This window comes from Letharia columbiana, assembly GCF_014066305.1.
Source record: "Letharia columbiana isolate WasteWater2 chromosome Unknown Sc0000003_s0, whole genome shotgun sequence".
NCBI classification, from domain to species: domain Eukaryota; kingdom Fungi; phylum Ascomycota; class Lecanoromycetes; order Lecanorales; family Parmeliaceae; genus Letharia; species Letharia columbiana.
In genome coordinates, this window is record NW_023501039.1 from 742,489 (window position 1) to 766,484 (window position 23,996).

Sequence of the window (23,996 nt, forward strand, 5' to 3'; positions counted from 1 at the left end):
TAATGAAAATGTTGTACGGATTCTGTCTTCTCTACGGCAAACCCGTATGGAACGTAAACCGTCGATACATTGAGTCTAGAGATTGTCACCCATGATTCAGCGACAGAATGCCGGTCAATGCGAGTCAGACTGTGCGCCCAAACTCGCCTGCTATCCCTGATGAAGGTACATTCGTCCGAATATCCAAATAGATCTTTTTTGAGCCACGCAGTAACATGATTGAAAGCTGGAGCGAACAGGAAAGACAAGGGTTACCGACGCTATGCTTCCAACGTCGAACGGGCCTTGTCTCTCTTTGACACCGCACTTCAGGAATGGGCAGACTATATTGCCTTCCTAGGACGTCTGTTGAAGGTAATGTGCCCACTCACAGATAAATTCTCTCGGCCTAAACCCATGCGTTAGGCACTTCAATCGAAACCGTCTGGTACCACCGATGTGCCACATAAAGCGCTTGTAGCCAAGCGTTTATCACAATGTTTGGATCCACCGCTTCCTTCGGGAGTCCACCAAAAGGCGTTGGAAGTATATGCCTATGTATTTTCTACTTTGGACGTAAGTTAAAACCTCTATTTCTTGCCGCATTATCTGAAAATCAACTGAGTAGAGAGATGGTCTCTCACGAGATCTACCACTCTATCTCCCTGGACTGGCGCCTACGTTGTCATTCGCATCGCTATCGGTGAAGCCGACACTTCTATCGCTATTTGAGACGTTTATTTCACCTCTAGACCCAGTCATGCTACGCTCGGCTCTCAAGGCGATTACCCTGGCCTTACTTCCCGGCCTAGAGGAAGAAACGAGCGAGGAATTTGAACGCACCCTCAGTCTTTTGAACAAGATCAAAAGTGCAGTTGGCCAGGGGCTCGAGCGTAATATTGGTCACTCAAATGTCTCCGGTGATCAGTATTATTGGCAAAGCTTATTTTTAGCCTCTATCACCAGCCCAAGTCGACGTCAGGGTGCTCTGGCGTACATGGTCAGAGAGCTTCCTCCTCTAGGGACATCTATTATTCCACATCCGGGATCCAATCATGCTGAAGAGTCTGAAATGAGGGGCGTTGGCAGGAAGCTTCCCACCCAGATCGAAGCAGTTACTACACCGGAACCAGGACTCTTAGTTCGCTGTTTTGCTGCAGGCCTCCAAGATGAACAGCTTCTGATCCAAAGAGGCTTCTTGGATCTTTTGGTCACCCATCTACCACTCCATTCTGCTGTACTACGTCAGAAGGTTGTATCTAGAGACCTTGAACTACTTGTTGCAGCAGCGGCGGCCGTCGTGGTACGCAGAGAGATGAGTCTGAACCGTCGATTGTGGACTTGGTTTTTAGGACCAGAAGCATCCTCAGGGCCAGATGATAGCACTTCGAGTTCTCCAGACTCCAGTCCAACGATTACTCCTGCAAGAAGTTCCAATCTACAGCTTTCTCAGACGGAATATTTCGAGCGTTACGGACTTGCACCTTTGGTCAGTGGTGTACTAAAAATGGTTGTTGATGATTCTTTAAAACCCCTGGAGAAAGCTCGTCCATTCCGAATATGTCTCTCTCTAATGGATCGCTGGGAAATTGGCGGGCTTGTGGTTCCACAGATCTTTTTACCAGCAATGGAAAGTGTTTGGCAATACCAGAGATTAGCTCCATCTAAGGAAGCTTTAGAGGAGGTCTTGCGCAGCGCCAACGTTTTCTTTGATGCAATTGAAAGTAGCTTGATCTGGGCCGAGCTGACAAAGATTGTAATCGGAGCACTGAAGACCAAAGATCCTAAGCCTTCAGAAGTCGACTTGTTGAGCCCCAAGGATCGTCTAGATCTTGTGCTGTTCGTCATTACAAATTTCAATATTCGGGAAGAAGAAATGCTGGCCATTCATATACCAATGGTCACCCTAGCTCTGATAATCAGCTTGCGACTTCATTTTGAAGCACCTTCGAACACCTTCAAAGAAAGCGTATTCCCCGTAATCGAAATCGCGTTCGATATTGCGATCCACCTGTTCGATCTTATTCCAGCCAAAATCGTTAAGAGCGGAGAAGAAAAAGAGCCTAAAGCCCGCAGTAATGGACGACAGAAAGATAGCAGCCCTCAAACTCTACAAGAGATTCAGGACTTTTATCACAATTTGCAAAGAGGCTCAGAGGATGCAACCCCACCCCTTGACAACACGAACGTAAGAGATCTGCTACTGCACAATGCCACTCAGGTTGTTGCCCATGGACTTGAAGTGCCCATCCAGGTAGCTTACCTGGAGAAGGCGGTAGCTTTTCTTGATAAGCTCCTACGCAAAGCACGAGTTTCCAGTCTGGAAGACGACGAGGAGCCCGATAACGGGGCGCTGGTACCGGTAATGTCAAGTCTTTCAACGGCCTTAGATGCAGGTGTCGCCAAGAATGGAATTGAAATGTTGCCTTTTCCTACTCTTGCAGTACTGGTCTCCACTCTCGAAATGATGAGCAATGCATCGCCTTCGAAGGCTTGGAATTCCAACCATCGCGTACGACAAATACTCCCAAACCTTTTGACCGGCCTTTGGACGTACATATCTCCTGCTAGACCTAGACATAGCGTTGAGGCAGTCCGTTGTCTTTGGCGAGTTCACTCAGTATCGCCAGATGTACGACTTGTAGAGGGGTCAATTGCTACCCTCATGTTACAGGATGAGGATGGTCATAGAGCTCAGAACGTAAAGATTGAGGGTGCCCGTCGATTCGCTACCGTGTGGGCTCATAGCGGCTCGACTGCAAGAATACCAACTGATCGTCGTCTGAACTCGGGACGTTCTCTGCACCAATCAGGCAAAAGAATCAAGGAGCCAATTGTACTAGCGCAGCCGTTGCTACTTCTTCTTGACTCGCTCTTTGATCCAAAAACTGAACTGTTCATGTTCACTGTGAGCTGGTTGCAGTCGCTTTCAAGCATACAACTGTTAGTCTCCAGTACGTCTTCCGTGATAGAAGAAGAGCTTACAATTTCCTTATAGGATTATCGACTTTTTGATTGATCGCCTTGATGCTTCGCCATACTTAGCACATGAGAGATACTCAGCTGCACAAACCGATGAACAGGAAATATTGGACAAAACCGGTGCTTCGCTCGAAGTTGATGACTGCTTGTATTATCTCCAGACTATTCTCAACATAACCAAGCATTCCACAGCAAACATTAGTGCGTCGCTCGCTGGGAAGTTGAGTGCCACGAATACAAACAGGGACAAGCACACCGAAGAAGCAGGAGTCTCCGGACCAGTCAAAGTCATCGTAGATATTGAGGAACCGGCCATGACTGTTCAGTCTTATTTGACCCAAGTATGTATGAGAATTCTGGAGGACCACCACCAGGAGCAACACGGTGGTGTCCGCCAGAGGATTTCGGTTCTACAGCAAACCTCGGCGTCTCTTCTGAAGCAATTGCTACTTGCTCCCTCTTCTACTATGCTAGTGGCGATGAACCTAGAGGAATCTCTGATTGGAATGCTATCGCGGGCCGTTGAGCAATCGGACAACATGCTTCAATTGCCATTGATGGATGTTATCTTAATCATCCTAAAAACGCGAATGACCAAAAATGATGCTCTGTTCACCCCTCATCGAAGACCCACCTCCCGGGACACCATTCGCAGTGCTTCTCAACTATCTGTCTCTACAGAGAAGAGTGATAAAGACAATATATCTGTTGAACCATTTATACAGACCTCAGCTCTGCTAGACTGTTTGACATTCGGCATCAGCTCCCCGAGTAATCATCAGATTCTTGAGCTATGGATACGGTTCTTAGACAATTGCTTACCCTTCTACAGCAGTAATGCATTTCAGGTTCTCATGCCCCTCGTCGACACTTTCAGTAGAAGCATTGAATCGGTCTTTCAAGATTTGCAAGCTGTGTTTGCCGGCACTTCACGCGGACCGCATGGTGCTGGTGAGCCGATCACTGTTCTCAATGCGCTCCTTGGCGGTCTCGAACAGGTTCTCGCAAGAGGCCATGATCAGCTACTGCAGGATGAGGGGCACTCGGTAGCTATCAAGAGTCCGGAGCAGGTACAAGGCTTCTTCGGCAATATGGTCTCAGGAGTATTTGCTTCCGAGGCGCAGAAGTCGAGGCCAACCACCGCTAACAATCGTCTGACTGTCTTGCTCTGCTTCAAAGATGCAGTGAGGGTTTCCTTCAATATGTGGTCCTGGGGAGACAGTGGATTAGGAAGCTCGCCACGGAATGCCTCTGCATCGTTCAGCTACATGTCAATACGATTGAGAAATCGCACTCGCCGGATATTGGAGCACCTATTCGCAGCAGAGGCTTTAGAATGTTTGGAGACTCTTGTTGAGTTTTGGCACAAAGCAGAAGCAGAAGGCGGCATGGTCGAATCTAGCACTGTCTTCAATCTGCTGCATGCTTTGGAGGCATCAAGACCAAAGAACACAATCCCAGCTCTATTCAACGCAATGTATAGCCGGACCAACCCGAACGTGCTAGATCCCATACGGAAGTCAACTTTGACATCTGAGCTATCTGATATTAACCTTGCTATATTCCTTGTAGCATACACAAGGTCAATGGAAGACGACGCACTGGATGAAATATGGACTGACTGTATGACCTTCTTGAGAGATGTTCTTGGCAATCCGCTGCCTCACAGGCAGACTTTGCCAATCTTACTAGAGTTCACCGCAATACTCGGCGAAAAGATTGACAATACCAACTTTGGAGAGCAACGCAAAATGCGACGAGACATTGGAGTAAGTCGTTGAGCGACGGTGTTTCTGGAAAGGCATTGCTGATGTGCACACAGGATCTCTTCGTTCGCCTGCTTGCTGCTACATTCACAATCAAACCGCTGGCATTCTCCCAAGATTTACCCCTATCGACGAATGAAGAGAAAGGTCTCCATCACCCTTCAGACTTCCCTGAACCCCCAAGACCTAATGAACCAGAAGACGTTGTCGCCATCATCGCTTCGATCTTGCCCAAGATTTCAAAGATTCTGGTTGATACAGACCGAATAACTGCAGCTACAACGACGATATCTACGCAGGTACTTACGCCGACCTTCCGTTGGAAGACGTTCCCGCGAAACGTCACGGGAAGCCTACTTGATATAATGAGAACAATGTCGCGAATTCCCGAGGCATCAAAATCTTGGAGAAAAGACGTTGCGGAAGCATTCAATGACCCAAGGTTTTTCCACACCAGCTCTTTGGACCTCGTCTGGAACGGTTGGGCGCCAATACTGCGACAGTGGACGCTCCTAGACAAAGAACGGATGCCAGAACTGCTGTCCCGTCTCTCATCTCCGACGTCGGCGGGTATAATGTTCGGTGTTGGAGCTTCTTCGGCCAGGCTAGAAGCGGACCGAAAGACACAGCTCAACCTTCGCAGGATAGCCACTCTGATGCTATCTGCCGACAACGATATGTTCGTCGTGAATCTGGGCGGCCTTCAGGAGAAGGTTGTCGATTTGATGACGGCCACGGCCGCTTCTTCGCCCTCATCAATAACGCGATCTGAGGTCTACATGGTTCTTCGGGTGCTCATTCTGAAGACCTCGCCAGTGCACTTGGCATCATTCTGGCCTATCGTCAACGCCGAATTATACGACGCGCTGTCGTCCTTATACCCTACGGAGACCCATGACACATACAATACATCATGCGTGCTACAAGCGGCAAAGCTCCTGGACACTCTGTTGACCATAGCACCAGACGACTTTCAACTACGCGAATGGCTTTTCGTCACCGACACCATAGACGCCGTATACAGGCCGTCAGACTGGCGGCCCGTTGCCCTTGTCGATGGATTGGCAGAGACTCTGGATTCCCGTGCAGGCGCGCCACACAGTGGCATCAACCCGCTCGCCGGCGCGCAACAGGGGTTGCGCAAGCCGTTACTTACAAGCGCAGTTGTGGGCGACGTCCCCATGGAAAGCATGGTCGATCGGGTTCTTCGCCCATTTCTTCGCCAGCTGTCTATCAACGCTTTTGAGAGCACTTACAGGATGGAGGCGCCGGACCGCCAGGCGTGTTGCGATGATCTTCTACATGACCTATTTGACGAAAGTACGCTGGTCTAGGGTTCTCCAAAGGTGATGATGGCAAGGGGCGAATATCTTTTTCGGTGTGAAAGATGCACCTTCTGGGTTTAGGTGGCGTATAAAATCTTAGTGATGATACCCAAGAAACAGAAATTTGCGATTCATCTCAGAGTAGCATCGTGTGAAGGACACGGACACATTCCATTCATGTGCCGAGTTCTATCACTTCACCACTCATCCATTATGATCCTAAAAGCTATCCTGCCTACCCGCTTGTTGCAGCGCTATCGCACATACATTTCGCATCAGCCAAACATATTCAAATACACCAAATCATCCAGAGAACGGTACGGTCAAAGTTCTATCAGCTGTTCCTCCACTTGCTTTGGTTGCGGTTGATGGGTCGGAGCTGCAGGGAAAGAATCTGGCGTATATGCATTCATCGATGGGTAAGGTGCGTTGTTTCTTTGCGATGGCTGCACGGCGGGAGTTTGCTGTTGTTGCCAGTACGGTTGTTGTTGTGGCTGAAGTGGTGGAAGGGCATGCTGTTGAGGTGGATAGGTTTGCTGTTGTTGGGCCAAACTTGGGTGACTCTGTTCTGGAGATGGTGCCGAGGCGTAATTGCTGCGGTTCGCTTGCTGTTGTGGATACGACTGAGAAGGTGAGATCTGCGGTTGGCTTTGGTTGTAATATGCTGCGGCTGGATCTTCCGTGGTAGGCGTTTGAGGAGGCGGTTCCATTGGTGATGGTTGGTACTGTTGGTGGTTTTGAGGCTGACTAGGAGGGTAGTAGGAGGGCTCCTGCATCTGATTTGGCGAGCGTGAGTAGCCTTGTAGGCTGGACGCTCGTTGAGGTGCTTGGGCGTTGTGCTGCAAGCGTTGATCGTAACTAGATGATGTATTCGAAGGTGCCCTGTCACGTTGTGTATATTGCGACTGAGGCGGAGGGTAGTTGCTGTACTGCGGTTGCGGAGGAGCATATGTATCGATCTGTGGTGGCGCGCCGTTCATGTTGTAGTAGCTCTCTGCTCCACCCTGGCCACTTGGCGCTTCTGTAGGTATCGTAGGATACATTGATTGTGCTGCATGTGATCTGACCCCATAGCCTCCTAGACTATGCTGGCTGTAAGTGTTCGAGAGACGGTCTTCCAACATTCGGTCATAGTACCGAACAACAGTGGCTAGCTTAGAGTGCAGATCGAGGAGAGTATCTGAGTACGTCAGTGGGGGTTGCTTTGTCCAGATTCCGGCACTCACCGTGTTTACTCATGGTCTCCCCGTATGATCTCGCAAGCTTTGGCCTCAAAGCTCCGATGCCTTCGTATAACTCCTGGATTTGAGGCTCTCTTAAGACCGTACCGGGTGGTTGATGCTGCAAACGATCGACAAGGGTGGAAAAGAGATTAATGTTTTCGGCTTCAACCGGAGTCAGCTCATATTTATTGTTTGGCATTACCACGTCCATATTTGCAGTTGATGTGTTACTTGAGGCCTGCTTCTTCAAATTGGCAGCGTGCCTTTTCTTTTGCTCCTCCATCTCTTTGATTGACGCTGCAATCGCGGCTTTCAAATCAGGATCTTCCTCCTCTTCTGGGGGCTTCGCAGTCTTTGAGGGTCCGTCGGTTATTGGAGACTTTCGTTGCACTTGCAATTGAGATTGGGGGACGTATCCAGCGCCAGAGTGTCCTTTGACTTCCTCAAGGCTCATCTGTAGCGCTCTCTTCAGATCATCATCAAATCCTTCATCGACGCGGGCATCACGGGGCTGCATCGGACTACGGTGTCTTATTATGCTTGCGTTCCCTTTCGCAAGTGATCGTTCTGGAAGAGGCCCGGTGCGAGACTTGTCAGTCAACTTGGCGTAGCATCCGTCGTCGACCCTCACAGCTTGCATGATTCCCAGATGGGGCAATGGTATCGTTTTGGTAGAGCATTGAGCATCGAAAACGTTCCCACAGTTCCGGCAATGATGCTTTCGATTCGTGAAGCTGAATGCTGTTCGACAGCGCATGCAGACGTCCGAGTCTATCCACTCAGGTGGCTGTTTCGCGAATCAGCTTTTCACTATGACTCTTAACACAGCATCACTTACAGCGCTGCTGTCGAGCATACTGCTGGACATTTCGACCTTTGGAGGAAACCGAAAGCCTTCTCTGTGGAGTGTCCTATAAGTTTCTCCTATGTAGGATGCATCGCTCCGGCCTTCTGTACCACTCGCCCAGACCTGTAAAAGTTCTAGGATCTTGGTCTTTACGTCGTCGTTAGGTGCAGCACTACCATATGCTTTTAATAAGGACGTCAGATTGTCCATAAATTCTCTAGAGGCAATCTCTGCCAAAAAGTGCGATCCTCCATTCTTGACACATGTGTCCGTAAGCTGCAAATTCTGTCAGTTCCACACGAGAACAGCTTAAAAATCTCGATTTGTTGGGAAGCCTACCTTCAAGGTGGCCAACTGAACATTCGGATTCTTGTGCCCTATTCGTCGCTTCAGCGATCTCATAGCCTCCTTTGGCTGAACACTCTTTGAGCGAATAATGTCGGAGACCTCTAAATTCAAAGCAATGTCCTCCAAACTGGAAGAAGTCGCCTTTTCGATCTGCTCATCGAGGGCGGAGTTGGATGCAAACCAGCTCGCCATGGTGCTGTGAATGTCCCAAGCTAAATATAAAAGGCCGGTGGCTCTGGATGAATGTTTACAGTCCTCTGTTGTAGCGACCTTCTGTTGTGCTTCGGGAAAGATGATGCTTGAGGTTGGACGAGTGGACAAGCTGTCTAGGATGTCAGGTAAATGGTCCAGGCTGTCGTTGAATCGACCGAGACTCTCAAGTCTCAAAAAGGCTCGGCATGACGGAGCTTTCGGGGCAGATTTTAGCGCCCGCTGCGGGTAAATTCGAGGTGATAGTGATGCCTCGTGAAAGATGGTCCAGTTCGCTGACAATGGATGCAACAACTCTCATATTGATGCCTATTCTACAAGCACCGACACCGACGAACCACTCCAAGCAATACATTACCGAGGAACCACAGTGCTTTGAAATTCCAATGTTCTAGCGGGCAGTGACGTCCATGAAGCAGGCAGACTCACCACCCTCATCATATTGCCATTCGCTTTCAACCACTCTCCGCCTTCATCTGCGGGGACCGCTATGGATACAGGCCTTAAGTGTCTGGACCTCCGGTGATCCTGAATACGGGCGAGGTATTGACTATCTACTATGACCATCAAAGACCCTCCCATCGGTCGTGTCTTTCCACAATTCAATGCGCATGTGGCGTTGAATCGACAGAGCGCTGTCTATCCAAGTTCACCAAGCTGGACTGATAGTCAACGCACCAACTCCACTATGAACGTCATTGGTCCATCCAACGCCCGGTTTTCACATATCAAGGATCTACAGGGGAAGGCGAACGCTTCCGTCCGGAATATTGACCCTCGCATGCCAGTACGTCAACCCTACAATGACCTATCCATCTTTCTGAGTATTCATCCCTTTGCTTGAGCCTTTACTTATATAAACTAGCTTCGCTCCCTGTTGAGCCTTGCGCAGCAATCTACAGGCCAGGTCGGGACGGATGTTAGCTTCAAGCGGCCTGATAGGGCATATGTGGAATACCTCGTTAGCTCAGAACTGCTACTCAACATCATACCAAAGCACAAAGACTTTCCCACTGCGAATAGTGGCAGAGGAGATTGGCAACAGATATACAAATCCTTGCGGAAGGTCAGTGAGGAGACCCTTTAATCATGCCTTTATTCATGAGCGAACTAACCTCCGAGAGACTGCGAGTCACGGACAGAAATGCTGACTATGCTTGCAGCAAAATGCGACGCAGCATGAAATGTTGAAGCAGATATATAACGTAATTGTCCATGACAATACTAAGAGCGGTGTGAGACCGTCAGATCAATATTCGTCGTCGCGTCGTTCGTCAACGTATTCCGAGACAGGCCAACTCTCCAATGGCTATCAACGACCTCTTTCAATGCCGGACACCTCAAATACGAGTAATAGAGCGACGGATGAGCTGTTCCTGCCATCATCGCAAACAACGCCTCAAATCTCTGGGCCGTATCAACCCCAGCCACAGACGGCATCAACACAGCAAAGGGACCGGCCAATCGTGCGTCCCAAGCCTTTGGGACTTCAAGCCGGATCAAACTCTCGTGGTGTATCTCCTCGCCCTACCTCTGACGATGCTCTTGCCGAGCGCTTTTCCCAACTCAGAGTACAGAGAAAGGATGTGCCAGCAGGGCCTGCGGAAGGACGGCGCAGCGTATCACAAAACGGCTTTGTCGAGATACCTTCTCCTACTGAATATACGCCGTCATCTTCTGAGGACTCGTCTTCCCTTGCCTATATTCCTCTACAGTCCGGAGGGCCACCTGCACCTGGAAAGCCTTCCGGGCCGCGTGACATGCAACTACCCACATTTCCTCCACCTCCAAAATTTCCTCCACCACCTCCAAAGATACCTCTGAGCCTCGAAACTGAGACTCAATTACCAAGAGCACCGAGCCCTGCCTATAATCCTTCCAAAAGCGTCGTCAAGAATAACATGCCCACATTCAATTCACACTCTCCGCAGTCTGGCAAACGCCTTTCTGGGCAGTTTTCGTCAGCGACTGTTTATTCTCAATCTACGAGATCGAGCGCGAGCTTTGAAGGGGTCCCACTTGCGCAGACCCTGTCTGCAGAGGTGCGTTACAAACCGACAGTCTCGGCACCTGAGCTTTATGAGCGTCTCCAGATTTCCAGTATTCTTCTGATTGATATTCGGGGTCGTGAAGATTTTGACCAAGGCCACATTTTTGCTAAATCAATCATGTGCGTCGAGCCTTTGGGTCTAAAAGCAGGGCTTTCGGCCGAAGAGTTAGAAGAACGACTGGTAGTATCGCCTGAAGTTGAGTTGTCTCTTTTTGAGCGGAGAGACGAATTCGATCTAGTTGTCTACTATGATCGAAAGACCTCTTCGACTGGGTTTCTTGCTGGCCCTCCCACCGGGACTGAGGCTGATGCATTGAGAGCTCTTCATGATACACTGTACGAATTCAATGCATACAAGCCGCTACGCAGACCACCCCTAATGCTGAAAGGGGGCCTTGTTGCCTGGGCTGAGCTTGTGGGCCCTCAAGCTCTTGTTAGTTCGAACACTGCTGCTTTGGTTGGATCTCGAACGGTGTCAAGAAAACCAGGAAGGCCAATAGGGCGCGTGCCCATGGCGAGTGCGAACTCGAGCTTAGAGGTGCGAAAGCGTAGACTTAGAGATCAGAAGCCACTCAACCCCGATGAAGAGAAGTCGTGGCTCGAGACAGCATCGAGAGAGGAGGTCGACCCAGCAGACTATCGACACGCCCAAAGCGATGGAGATACAGATTCGAATAGCGACGAGCCCATGTCACCGTTCATTCATACTTATGAGGATTTCTTAAGAAGGTTCCCCGAAGTCTCAGCAGAGCAGCAGTCAATGATGGTCTCATTGCCCCCACCGCCACCACGATCACGACAACCAATGCCGCCGCCTCCACCACGATCATTACCTACTGTACCGTCACGGCCAGCTCCTGCAGTTCCACGGCCCAGCTACAGTGGTGTATCAGAACGAGAATCAACACAATTCTCTCCCGCTTCCCGACACTCTTCATCTAGACAACATCCGCTATACACGTCGAGATCGATCTCTCATTACCTAAAACTCCCAAGGACTGGCCTCATCAACTTTAGTGTGACCTGCTACATGAATGCCACCATTCAGTGCCTTCTAGCCACCATACCCCTCTCGCATTATTTCCTAGACAACAAATGGAAGGATCAAACTCAGAAGAACTGGAAAGGCTCTAACGGTATCATGCCAGGCATCTACGCAAATCTCATTCGTAGCCTCTGGAAGGATGACGTCCAAGCTATTCGTCCAAGCTCCTTGCGTAGCTTCTGTGCTCGACTCAACAAGGAATGGGGTGTGGACCGCCAGCAGGACGCCAAGGAATTTTTTGATTTCCTAGTTGACTGCTTGCACGAAGATCTCAATGAGAATTGGAACCGTACTCCCTTGCGACCCCTTACTTTGAGAGAAGAGATGGACCGCGAGCGTATGCCTATTCAGACAGTCTCGAAGATAGAGTGGAACCGCTACACGCACCGCGAGAAATCCTGGATCTCCGACCTCTTCGCGGGCCAGCACGCTTCGCGGCTCCGTTGTACGACTTGTCAGAGTACCTCCACCACCTACGAGGCCTTCTATAGCATTAGTGTTGAGATCCCACGCTCCTCCGGTAGACGACCCTGGGATATTCACGATTGTTTGCGCAGCTACTGCCAAGAAGAGAGGCTCAGTGGGGACGAAGTGTGGAAGTGCCCACATTGCAAATGTGAGAGGGAGGCGACGAAGCAGATTACCATCACGAGAGCGCCGCAATTCCTGGTGGTGCACTTCAAGCGCTTCGAGATGCAAAAGGGTCAGAGTGCGAAAAAGGTGCACACGCCCATTGGCTTTCCACTGTTTGGCCTGAACATGGAACCCTACATGATTCCTCAAGCCTCCAAAGAAGCTCATGAGTATTCAAGGATGGATGAGCCCATTAGAGATGCAGCAACAACGCCACCTTACCTTTACGATGCTTACGCTGTCATGAGACACATCGGCACTTCGGGAAACGGTGGTCACTATATATCGCTCGTCAGAGACGCCGCGAGAGGGAATATTTGGCGCAAGTTCGACGATGAAAGGGTTACCGATTTTGATCCCAACAAGCTAAAGCCAGATCACAGGCTTCAGAATGAGCAGGCGTATTTGGTTTTCTATGGGAGAGCTGTCGCACGATGATGTTCGATATGGTTTGGGCTGAGTTACGATAGGAGTTGCGAGAGTTTTGGAAGAAAACTCGGGAAGGCTCTCGAAAACGGATTCTGCATTGGGATGGCATTTGGGCCGCAGAGCCCTTTTTTTGTAGCATTTAAGCGTCTCATGACTGACGAGAACCAATCTTGAGCTCATTCAATGGCAGATGCTCTTGTCTTTCGTTCTCTACCGCCTCCCACCACCAATCTCCTTGCCCGCCCGGTAACTCGTCACCTTCTCCCACTCCACCTTCTGCCTCGTAACGGGCAACTGCCTCCTGAGACTCTTAAACTCCCCCTCACTCAACCTGCCAAACCGCCGGTTCAGTTCCTCCTGCCACCCCTTCTCGACCTTCGCGATCGTCTTCATGATCTCGCCCGCCGACGCAGCCACCGTGCTAGGCGGAAGCGTCTTGGTCGTGAGCAAGCGCACGTTCCCGTCTTCGTAGTAGTGGACGTCGCACCTGAGGGTGCCGGTCAGCGCGGCGGTGGCCGGGTGGTAGAGGTAGCTCGTCCGGAGGCGGCCGTTCCAGAAGTTGGAGGGGGAGTACTTGTTCGAGACGAGGAGGACGGCGAGGGAGGCGGTGGGGGCGGGGAAGACGGCGTGGGTGGAGGACGGGTAGTGTTCGTGGGCGTGGGTGGCGAGGGTTTTGGCGAGGGAGGTCCTGCGCAAGGAAAGGGGGTGGGGGTTAGTGTTTGGGGTAGATGTGATACTTGTAGCGTGGGCGTGGACGTACATGAGGTCTGTATGTTCCGACTCGACAGCGTAAGATTGCACGTCCGACGCTTTCTACCCTTTCGGTCAACTCTCCCCTCTGCCAGGGCTATTCCTATACGGCACGCTCGTACCTGCGTGATAGGATCGAACGCGAACGAGCTCCGGCTCTCGACATCGTAGTATCGCCCGTCTCCGAGCGAGTTGTACGAGCTGATCAGGACCTGAAATTTCCCACCAATCAGACTCCGCTTGTTCTTCCAACGCGGTTGTAGGACTGTCTGACATTCTTCCCACTACCGGGCAGCTTGACGCTGGTCAGTTGCTCCTCGTTGTACTTCTGGAACGCTGGGCGAGCCTTCTCGAGCAGGGTCGAGTCGTCTTCCGTCAGGGTTTTGATGTCTGGACGGTGTGAGCGGGGGAAACGCAACGTTCGGACGCAGGGTCATGGTGTACCGTTTACGACGTCTGCTAGCTGAGGAAGTATGTCAGATAGCGTCGACGGAGGACTCAGGCTAAGGGCATACCTCTCCTGGCGGGGCGCCTTCGATGAACGCGGAGATCGCTGAGACGTTGTTTGAGGCCATCGTCAGCCTGGAGATTTATTTGGATTGTTGTTGTTTATGCCGCATGGGTGAATTAGAGGCGGGTTGAAAAGGGAATGTGGTTGTTGAGCGCATGTGCTGTTTGGGGCAGGATCAAAACATTTACGGACTACCAAACGACGAGATGATTTATTGCTACAAAGTTTGGTGATAGCCACATCGCAGCAGTGCCATAATTCTAGAACGGTTTTTGGATCATTGATGCAAATAGAATTGTATTGCATGCTCCAAAAAAAAGGAGTCGCCGATGGGGTATCTAGTAATGATATAAAAGCAAATGGCCGCCATGCACCGTCTACCGGTCACTCAATGCTCATGTTCATCAAGCCGTCGTGAGTGTCAGTCATACCCTGTAATCCGACCCGCTTCGAGGGACCTCCAGGCCCGTTCATGCTGCCGTTGCTCCCTGTACTGCTCACCCTGTCCCCAGAAACGTGGACGCTAGGCACCTCCCGATTGCTCTTCGGGGTGCCCCACCAGCCGCCATCGCGCTGTAAAGGCGACTGGGGAAGAATTGGACTGTTCTGCAGGCTCAACCCTGGCGAGACCGCGCGACGTTTGAAGTAGTTCGGATCGAAATCGTCGTCCCGCATGCGCTTGTTGTTGCCTTTTTTCGGCATCTCGAAAACGGTAGTCTGGGTTGTAGATGCCAGCGACTCCTGTGAGACGGATGGCCTTGCAGTTGTTTGGTGTGGGATTGAAGACTGCAGAGACCCAACCGGAGTGTCCATGTTCATGTCGTCACTCATTCCTGAAGAGCTCTCTCTCGGTATGATCTGCGGTGGAGGTGTTCGCATTCGCTCGTCAAAGTTATTCCAGAAGGTTGAACCTCCGGAATGCCTGATAGCTTGATGTGAGAATGCACTTGAGGAGCGTCGACTGCAATTATCGTCGCCGTTCATTGACGGATCCTCAGAGATGTTCTCCAGACTATCCAGTGGACCGGCTGTGGCAGTCAGATTTGGCGACGACGCTGTCGTAGTTGGTTGCGAAGGGTGGAGATTAATATCGCTATCGGCATCACTCTCCCGAACCTGTCGAATCACTTCGGCTTCTCTGCGGACCTCACTGTCGATGGGCGCTCCTTCTTCAAGAAGCGCAGCTCGGATGCGTGCAAAGCCCTTGGGTTTCGGCTAGACATTGTGTGAGCATATGACTACAAAGCATTACAGAACGGATAATTTTGTTTATCACAGGATGCGGACATACCAGCATATTCCCCCTTCGTGTCACTGCCCTTCGAATGACATTCCTCCGATCATCCATAGTTGGTGTCACTGGTGTTGGGATCGGCACCTCCTCATGTGAATGCATCCGAAAAAGCCCCTCACCATCACTTTGCTCCGCATCAGACAGTTGCATGTCATTGGTGCCGAGACTGAGGCTTTCTCGTCTTGAAATAATCTCTTTCTTTGATGGATCCTCGAGAAAGTATCCTCCATTCATGCTCAGACTGCTCTCAATGCTTCTCAGCAGAGGAGGTGAGGACGGCCCTGGGCTATGCAAGGAGCTTTGTCCACTGGCACTACTTGAGCTCATCCTTTTTCTCCGCGACTTTACCCGATGTCTTTGGTAGCTCATCAATTTTGTAGCTGCGGGAGAGAATGCACCGATCCCGTCTCCACCAGGGCTTGATGCGACTGAGCCGAAGGGATTGCCAAATCCATTTCCGAGCTGATTGATGTGTGGTGTCATGTGAATAGTATCATCGTCTTCTCCGTTGTCCATCACTTCATCTCCATCTGAGGATGTACTGCCTGAATCGTACTCCATCATACTAGAACTTCCCACAGAACTTGACAGCGCGGTTTTTTCCGCGGTTGCCGTCGTAGACCAAAGCGAGTTTGGTACGCTATTTGGTGATTCTGGAACACTAGGGTTGCTTGGTGGGCTAAAAAGGCCTTTCCGCGGAATCATGCTGCCTCGAGACCCAACAATGGGAGAAGATTCTGGAGACGACTCGGCCAGTGTGGAATGATGCAGGTTTGTCGCAGCTCTTGAAAAGTCCATTCCCCGCGATCTCCTGGGTAGCACAGAGGAAGGTGAAGGGTATGACGCTGCTGCTGTTTCTGGTTTGGGCGAGACGGGGACGCGCTTGGTCAAATTTGCTGTACTTGTGCTGCTGATATCTCTGGGTGGCATCTGCAGACTCAGACCACGAGGGACGACACTGGGTCGTTTGGGGGTGACGGGACCGGATGCAACGCTGAGGTCATCCTTGGAGGCCCGCCGAGAGTCGATAAATAATGGAGATGGAGATAGGATTGACTTAAAACCTTGAGCGGACCAAGGTCTGCGTTTCTTGAGTTTTTCCGGTGGGAATTCCAGTATTTCCAACCCGATGTTCTCGTTGCCCGGTTCGCCGCTGCCATTTCGGGCGACTGGAAGGGTCATTTGACTTGGCAGCGGCGCCTCGTGCTGGACTTCTACTTCAAAGTCGGACATTATTGAGGTCGAGTCAGTCTCTTTGCTGCAAGTGCCGATGAAGGTCGCAGACCCAAGCTAGATACTTGCGACATGCCTAATGGTGAGGCTTACTTCGAGTTCAAAGCTCACCTTTTCAACCCGGAAGGTTCGTCATACGCGCCGTTACCGCGCCGCCAAGTACTCGTGTCTACCCCCGTTTGCGCCCTACCCCCATTTGCGCCCATTTAAATCCGATAATTCCAACGTCTACTATATTATACATATCCTCCGTATCCATTCACTGGTTTAGGGCTACTAGAGCGACCAAGTACCGTAGATTATGCATTATGCTAGACTATGGTAGTAGGCTATTTAAATAAGTAATAGTGGTAGCTATGATAGTGGTAGCCATGGTAGTGGTAGCCATGGTAGTGGTAGCTATCTATGTCGGATTTACATTTGCGCCCAATTTAGATCCGATAATTCCAACGTCTACTATATCAGGCCTATAGACGGCGAATATAGTACCGTAGCATTAGCCATCATGAAAGACTATAATCGTAGGCTATTTAAATAAGTAATAGTGGTCGCCATGGTAGTGGTAGCTATCTATAACAGTATGTCGATTTATCGGATTTTAAATGGGCGTAAATGGGGTAGGGCGCAAATGGGGGTAGACACGATTACTCTAACTCTTACTCGTATATACCCGGTAATACCCGCTACCTAGTAGTGCACGGTCTAAAACTCGATGAATTTGTAACTTTAGAATTCGGATTATAAACGTAGAATAAGATTTCTAAAATTTCAAGAATTTTTGAAATTGAAGTTATATTGATAAGCTTATATCTGCCTGAATTTTTTAAGCCCTACGTCGCGTAACGAAGCGGGGGTACGGAGGTCGGCACTAAAAGTCCTGGACAGCGCTAAAATACTTGGTACTCTTGGTATTCTTGGCACTTTCTGTATAGTTATATTTATTTAACGATAATACTTTATATAATTGCGTATATACTTATTAGCTCGCTCGGCGAAGTCGTATAATCGTATATATCTTCTCTACGATCTTTTCTATACTTATTATTATCTTTTAAAACGTATTATCTTCATAATATATCTCGATATTTACTCTATTTACTTCTAAATTCTCTTTTAAATAGATTTATAATTTTAATAATATAGTTATTATCTTTCGACTTTCTTATAAATTCTTAATATATCTTTTCGAGTAGTATAACGTTTTATTTATAATTATAATTAATAAGACTTAGTAAATACTTAGATTCGAGTTCCATTATTATAATTAATACTTTAAATATTAAATATATTAATAAAATATAATTAAGATAGAGAATAATAAGAAGATTTCTATTTATTATACTATATAAATAAGACTTATATATTAGAAGTCTTTATATTTTTCCTCTATTTCTTTACGCTATAATTAATACTTTAATATTAATATTAGAACTAGATAGATGCGTATTAGTATAGGTGGAAGATTAAAAGTCCGACTATGTATGAGGAAGAAGACATGATATGATAGGGGAGCCCCCCCAAAGCCAAAAAGGGGAAAAAAATAAATACTCGTACAATTATTACTATTATTTATATTCTATTAATATTACTATTATATATATACTTCGCATATTTATACTTCGTATATATATACTTTATATATATATACTACGTCGCTATTATATAGAGTACTGGTACTTATTAAAATAAAGAATAATGATGCTATCTATGAAATTTGGAAGTATATTAAGCACTCAGCCCTACCTGGACCCTTGTCTTGGTATGTCCAGGACTTTTAGTGCCGACCTCCGTAGAGGGTACCTTATCCCCCAAGATCCCCCCCCGGATTTATCGGATTTTAGACCGTGCATTACCAGGTACTAGTAGCGGGTATATACGAGTAGTCTCTTACTTTACATATGTTGAAATCTAAAGCACTTTAGGTACGGTGTCGCGACTCGCGAGAAACAAAATCGCGTACAGTCGTACTCATAGACCGAACTGACAGATACTAGACGCAAAATGATCCCATCAAAGTGATCTCACAGGTACATACATCCATGGATTTTCTTCAATCTTCGCAAATCACTGAGTCTGTATATAGTAGCTATTACGTTCCGGGATATATTGCATACCTTAAAGGCAGATAGAAGTATTTTGGTTCGTATGGAATAAAAAGCCAAAAGTCTGCAACAGGATACAAATGACAATTCGTTTCTGATGCACGGTTCAAGCCTTCCGCGGGCGGATTGGAGTCAATGATCTTCTGCAAACAACTCCCGCGACTCTGGTCAAGCTAGGTGCCAGAAAATGTATCAGTCGAAATGGTAAACGTCTTCAACAATCAGACCGAATCAATATCGACGAAGAACTTCTTGCGCTGATCAACATTATTCCCGAAAAAGATCTTCCAAATGGATACCCAAATAACGTGAAATGAAGAAGTTTCAATCCCTCAAACTGCCACCCTTTTTGGACAGTTGTGTGTCAAACACGTGAGGTGGATTCTATGACTGCAGTCTTGAGGCAAGTCGTAATCTGAATCTACTCTCATACAGCATACTCTTGGCTTGTTATTCAAGACACGCCAACAAAATTTCATATTTATGCGGCTACCCCGGATGCAACACTCCGGTACGGACCGCCTAGTTACAACAAGGAAGTTCAAGAAAGCCTGATCACTAATGTGAAATAGGATGACTCAATATGTGCTCAGTGTGCGGACTTTTTCTTATATTCTGTTGTTTGTCGGGCAATTGTTGATTTTTAATCTTCTGTGAGAGATTGTTACTGGAATTTGCTTGAAAGCAAGGGTTTAATTTCCGAACAATCTGAGGTGTATGACTGGGGTATGCCTCCCTTTCCTTATGATCTTCGCAAGTACAAATCTTAGCCCCAAGTCACGTCTCAGGCCTTGTACCAGAGGTTACTGCCTATACCATGATGGAAGATGACAAGGACATTGCCTGTTTGGAAAATGCCTACGCCCACTCGTTGGAGCTTTTACAAAAGCAGTCCAATCCAGTACTGCCAGAATCGTCGATACTTGAAAACACAAGGTCCGCCCTCCTTCAAAATATCCCAGAGCATGGCCGGGGGATAGAACAGGCCACGAATCATCTCTTGCAAGACCTTGCTCCCGCCCTCAACGCGTCCAGCCTCTCTCCAAACTACTATGGCTTCGTTGTGGGAGGCGTCACGCCAGCAGCTAGAGTTGCAGACAATCTAGTCTCAACCTACGATCAGAATCCTTCAGTCCACCTGCCGGATCAAACGGTGGCCAGTAATGTTGAAGACAAGGCCCTGCGGCTCCTGATGGATCTCCTACGTTTTGATGAGAAAGAGTGGTCTGGAGTTTTCAGTACAGGAGCTACGGCGAGTAATGTCCTTGGACTGGCTTGCGGCCGCGAGCAGATTATCAATGAACGCATCAAGAGCTGTTTGGGGCCTGACTCAGAAGAGAGCGTTGGATCTCTCGGCTTGCTCAAAGCCTGTCGTTTGGCCGGCGTGGAGGAAATCGAAATTCTCACCACCATGGCGCATTCCTCTCTGTTCAAGGCTTCGAGTATTTTGGGACTAGGCCGCGCTTGCGTTCATGATGTTGGAAAATCCGATGGCTATGTTACTTTTGATTTGCAGAAATTAGAACAGCAACTGAAGTCGGGCCATCATAACAGTGCTTCGATTGTCGTGGTCTCGTGTGGGGAGGTCAACACGGGTCTGTTCGCAACCCACGGTATCGCAGAAGTCCAAGCCTTAAGGAACCTTTGTGATGAGTATGGTGCCTGGCTGCACGTCGACGGAGCATTTGGGCTTTTCGCAAGACTTCTGGATGGACCGCCCGAGTTTGAGACCGTAGCGCAAGGTGCCCGAGGTTTGACTTTAGCAGACTCGATCGGTGGCGATGGGCATAAGCTTCTGAACGTACCTTATGATTGTGGCTTCTTCTTCTGCCGTCACCCAGGCATTGCTCAGCAAGTCTTTCAAAATCCAAACGCCGCCTATCTGAACACCCAAAACTCGGCCACAGACCCGATACAGTCCCCAATGAACGTTGGCATAGAGAACTCGCGACGCTTCAGAGGCCTACCAGTTTACGCGACTCTCATGGCTTACGGCCGTGAGGGGTATGCAGACATGCTCAAGAGACAGATCCGCTTCGCACGAGCGGTGGCTGCGCATCTCTTTGATCATACAGACTTCGAACTTCTTCCCAAGGATGTCTTCAGTAACAGAGCCAGCATCGATCAGAGTATTTTCATCATCGTACTCTTCAAAGCCAAGAATAAAGCTCTGAATGACACGCTTGTCAAAAGGATCAACGCGAGCTCCAAGATGTATGTGTCGGGGACAGTGTGGGATCATTGTCCAGCGAGCCGCATTGCAGTCTCCAACTGGCAAGTCGATCCAGATTGTGACCTAAACGTTGTGAGGACGGTTCTCGAGAATGTTTTAAGCGAGTGGTCCAAAGAATGCTCAAAAACTTAGGCATTGATGAGTGTATTGATATGGATGTAGAAGCTCAATCATAACAGGCTAGAATGCACATCTCACTTAGCGTATTGGACTTTAAATAGTTTGTCTTGACTGTCTTGGTACATATGTGTACGATGCCTGAGGCTGATGAGACGACATGTTCCGACGCCCGAACTCCAGCTGTGCCATTACATTTTGAATCGCAGAGTCGAGAGACGCATAGCTTTAGACATTCCGACATTGAAGCTGGTGGAAGCCCCCGTTCCCGATTTTTCGTTCCCTGGTATACGACCTTCACTTCTTTTTCTTCTCCATCGCCTCCATCTTGTCCTCCAGCGTCGCGACATACGCATGGATCTTCTGCACCGCCGCTTGAAGAGCCTGCGTCAATGCAAGACAAATCAGCCTCTGGTCTCCGGAAAGAGTGAAGAAAAGGTGATCTCATTGAAAGTCTATCGACGAGCATGCCCCAATCTATAGTCCCACAAATGCATGCTTCAGGAGTCCCGGCGCCCTCGAACTCTCCCATTATCACCGCCCCGGAGTTTCGTAAACGCCCACCGCATGCATGCACGCCATCATAATCGTACAGCCGTCTACCATCGTCTATTGAACCCCCGTATGTAAGATGCAGCGCAAATACAATGCCACGCGAAGCCTTTCAAAAGGCCGCAGCAACACAAGCACGCGTGCGTCGTCTAAACCGCCACGCGCTCGTACAACTCATCAATAGAATCCCTACTGACATAGATATCCTCCGTGAGCAGCTCGTTCGACACCTTGTACTCCTCCAGGATGTAGTAATAGGTCCCCGCGCCCGCGAGCGTGGACCCGAGCAGGAAGCCGAACATCCTGCACCCGCGCAACCGGTCTGTCAGCCACATGGTCCTTTTTTTGCAGACGGACAGCCAATCCCATGAGAGGATTTAGGATTCATGGGGGAGGGATGATGGGGGCGTGGGGGGGCGGGGGGTTCACACACCCTCCTCTGAAAGCACCGACGGGCTTCCGCACGGGCAGAGCGGTCGCGGTCGCGTCTTGCAGGCGAGCTGAGGATCGGAACGGTCGGGAGGGGCGGAGAGGTGGGAGGGGTGAGGTTTGGCGGAAAGCGCGCAGGGAAGGGGCGAGGAGTTTGGAGGCCATGGTGGAGGGTTGGAGTCTTGTTGGGTTCGTCGCTTGCTCGGTGGTGTATAGAGATGGTTTGGGGATGCAGAAAGAGGGTGGGTTCGGTTGGTATGAACTTTTAAGTGTTTGTGATCAGTGGGGAAAGACGTTGGGGATGGGGAAATGAATGTTTAATAAAATGGCTCGTGCTCTTCCGCCATGACAGTGGCGATCAGGACATTTTGGCGCTAGTTTATTTTTGGATTGTTTGTGTCTGATGGGGAACCAAAATGATTTTCTACCAACTTCTATAACTCAACAACGAAGGCCTTGATCACAGCACTTCGAATTTGCGGGTTACTCTGCTTGGCTGTTTGTAGGATTCTCTGACCATCCTTTGAGCGCACGTTTGGACTGTTGGAGATTTATCCGGCTCCAAAAATTCCGCCTCGGTGCAATTTAATTCATGTTACGGGCGAGCTCTCTGCGTCTCTTCTTCTTTCCCTCTACTTCTTGATCGAATTACCCTTCGGTATCTACTCGACCACTGTCTATACGTAGTAACAAGATTAACGAGCGCAAATAATGTCGGTGACAAAGCCCCAGATTCTCCTGCTTCAACTCGGCGAGGCGTATGAAAAAGAGATCTTCGACGACCTTTACTCTGGCCTTTGCACCGAGATTGAGGAGCACTACACAGTCATCAAGACCAGTTCCTTGACTACGGAGCATCTGGCCCACTCAGAAGCTATTGTTGTCACCGACGGTGGCCTTTCCAGAAAGAAGCACAGGACAACCATCCAAATAAGGCTTTCCGAGTATGCCAAAGCTGGCGGCACAGTCATTCTCGCCTGTTTGTTCAGCAGCTTCGTTTCCGGACCCGAATTTGCCGGCATGTGCCGGAGTATGAATCTGCCTTGGGACTGGGGAGACTATCACCGCACAGTCTTTGCGTTGAATCCTGCTTTCGCAAATGTCTTTGGCAACGAGGCTTTCAAGACGCTCGAGCAGTCATATAGCATGAAAGCTGTGCACTTGGGCAATGTTCACGCTGCCGACAAGGTCTACGTCCCAACCGATCATTCGCGGGTTCAGTCTGCTGTCTTCCCGCCTGACAGGGTTGACACGGCGCAGACTCCAGCGGTTTGGCAGAAGCATGGGCAGGGCCACATCGCCTACATTGGTGATGTGAACAACGAGAGTGGCTCTCAAGCTCTGATTATGGCTATGCTGGGTAAATGGCTGGTGGTTAATCCGTTGACTGTGATTCCATGCTAATATGGGCCAGGTATCGCCGCAAAAGGGGGCCCACGCCAAGCCGTGGCAGATGAAAACGCCGATCTCCCAGCTCTGGTGTCCGGCTGCGAGATGTGCGGTAAGGATACTCCAGTCAAGAAGTGCGGAACCTGCAGGAGTGTGCAGTACTGTTCTGTTGATTGCCAGAGGGCGGACTGGAAATATCACAAGGCGCATTGCCAGAGAGCAGCATCATAGACCGCGCACTGATCGTCGAGTACATGTGTACTATGGCCATGTGAGCCGTTCAATGAGTGAAACATGAAAGATGACAGCTCATACTTGATCGCCGCTTCTGCGCGATTCGGGTTTTTTGAAGGCTCGGGGGCATGTTAGTCCAGGCTCACTGCTTCACAGGGGTGTCCTTCCAGTGTCATTTTGTGCTGCAGTATGCATGAAAGAATAGTTGGGTGGCGAGCAGTCTTTGGTACTGTTCATCAAGCCTTGACAATTTTGCCTCGAGGTATCTTCTCTGCAAACGAGATTCCACAATTTTCGCTTGATTGCCCGGGGAAA

General features: G+C 49.3%; 8 protein-coding genes across 8 annotated transcripts; 4 read left to right on the forward strand and 4 right to left on the reverse strand.

The window, feature by feature from the left end:
• Positions 1 to 107: 107 nt before the first annotated feature.
• On the forward strand, positions 108 to 6,061 carry HO173_001714 (uncharacterized protein; the record flags this gene model as incomplete). Its single annotated transcript, XM_037303651.1, has 6 exons — positions 108 to 165; positions 227 to 354; positions 406 to 555; positions 608 to 2,922; positions 2,978 to 4,730; positions 4,784 to 6,061. 6 exons carry the CDS (start codon positions 108 to 110, stop codon positions 6,059 to 6,061), a joined length of 5,682 nt encoding a protein of 1,893 aa, XP_037169373.1.
• A 314-nt stretch (positions 6,062 to 6,375) lies between these two features.
• On the reverse strand, positions 6,376 to 8,662 carry HO173_001715 (uncharacterized protein; the record flags this gene model as incomplete). The annotated part of the gene is made up of 4 exons (XM_037303652.1): positions 6,376 to 7,232; positions 7,279 to 8,062; positions 8,114 to 8,398; positions 8,462 to 8,662. The coding sequence occupies 4 exons, from the start codon at positions 8,660 to 8,662 to the stop codon at positions 6,376 to 6,378; spliced, it is 2,127 nt and encodes a 708-aa protein (XP_037169374.1).
• Positions 8,663 to 9,239: 577 nt separating this feature from the next.
• HO173_001716 (uncharacterized protein) lies at positions 9,240 to 12,846 on the forward strand (the record flags this gene model as incomplete). The annotated part of the gene is made up of 3 exons (XM_037303653.1): positions 9,240 to 9,467; positions 9,546 to 9,746; positions 9,844 to 12,846. 3 exons carry the CDS (start codon positions 9,240 to 9,242, stop codon positions 12,844 to 12,846), a joined length of 3,432 nt encoding a protein of 1,143 aa, XP_037169375.1.
• A 201-nt stretch (positions 12,847 to 13,047) lies between these two features.
• Positions 13,048 to 14,162, reverse strand: HO173_001717 (uncharacterized protein; the record flags this gene model as incomplete). The annotated part of the gene is made up of 6 exons (XM_037303654.1): positions 13,048 to 13,525; positions 13,598 to 13,650; positions 13,710 to 13,799; positions 13,862 to 13,977; positions 14,032 to 14,050; positions 14,103 to 14,162. 6 exons carry the CDS (start codon positions 14,160 to 14,162, stop codon positions 13,048 to 13,050), a joined length of 816 nt encoding a protein of 271 aa, XP_037169376.1.
• A 320-nt stretch (positions 14,163 to 14,482) lies between these two features.
• Positions 14,483 to 16,625, reverse strand: HO173_001718 (uncharacterized protein; the record flags this gene model as incomplete). Its single annotated transcript, XM_037303655.1, has 2 exons — positions 14,483 to 15,313; positions 15,390 to 16,625. 2 exons carry the CDS (start codon positions 16,623 to 16,625, stop codon positions 14,483 to 14,485), a joined length of 2,067 nt encoding a protein of 688 aa, XP_037169377.1.
• A 2,919-nt stretch (positions 16,626 to 19,544) lies between these two features.
• HO173_001719 (uncharacterized protein) lies at positions 19,545 to 21,092 on the forward strand (the record flags this gene model as incomplete). Its single annotated transcript, XM_037303656.1, has 1 exon — positions 19,545 to 21,092. One exon carries the CDS (start codon positions 19,545 to 19,547, stop codon positions 21,090 to 21,092), a length of 1,548 nt encoding a protein of 515 aa, XP_037169378.1.
• A 282-nt stretch (positions 21,093 to 21,374) lies between these two features.
• HO173_001720 (uncharacterized protein) lies at positions 21,375 to 22,223 on the reverse strand (the record flags this gene model as incomplete). Its single annotated transcript, XM_037303657.1, has 3 exons — positions 21,375 to 21,461; positions 21,827 to 21,932; positions 22,063 to 22,223. 3 exons carry the CDS (start codon positions 22,221 to 22,223, stop codon positions 21,375 to 21,377), a joined length of 354 nt encoding a protein of 117 aa, XP_037169379.1.
• A 546-nt stretch (positions 22,224 to 22,769) lies between these two features.
• Positions 22,770 to 23,722, forward strand: HO173_001721 (uncharacterized protein; the record flags this gene model as incomplete). The annotated part of the gene is made up of 3 exons (XM_037303658.1): positions 22,770 to 23,418; positions 23,473 to 23,559; positions 23,628 to 23,722. 3 exons carry the CDS (start codon positions 22,770 to 22,772, stop codon positions 23,720 to 23,722), a joined length of 831 nt encoding a protein of 276 aa, XP_037169380.1.
• Between the last annotated feature and the right edge of the window lie 274 nt (positions 23,723 to 23,996).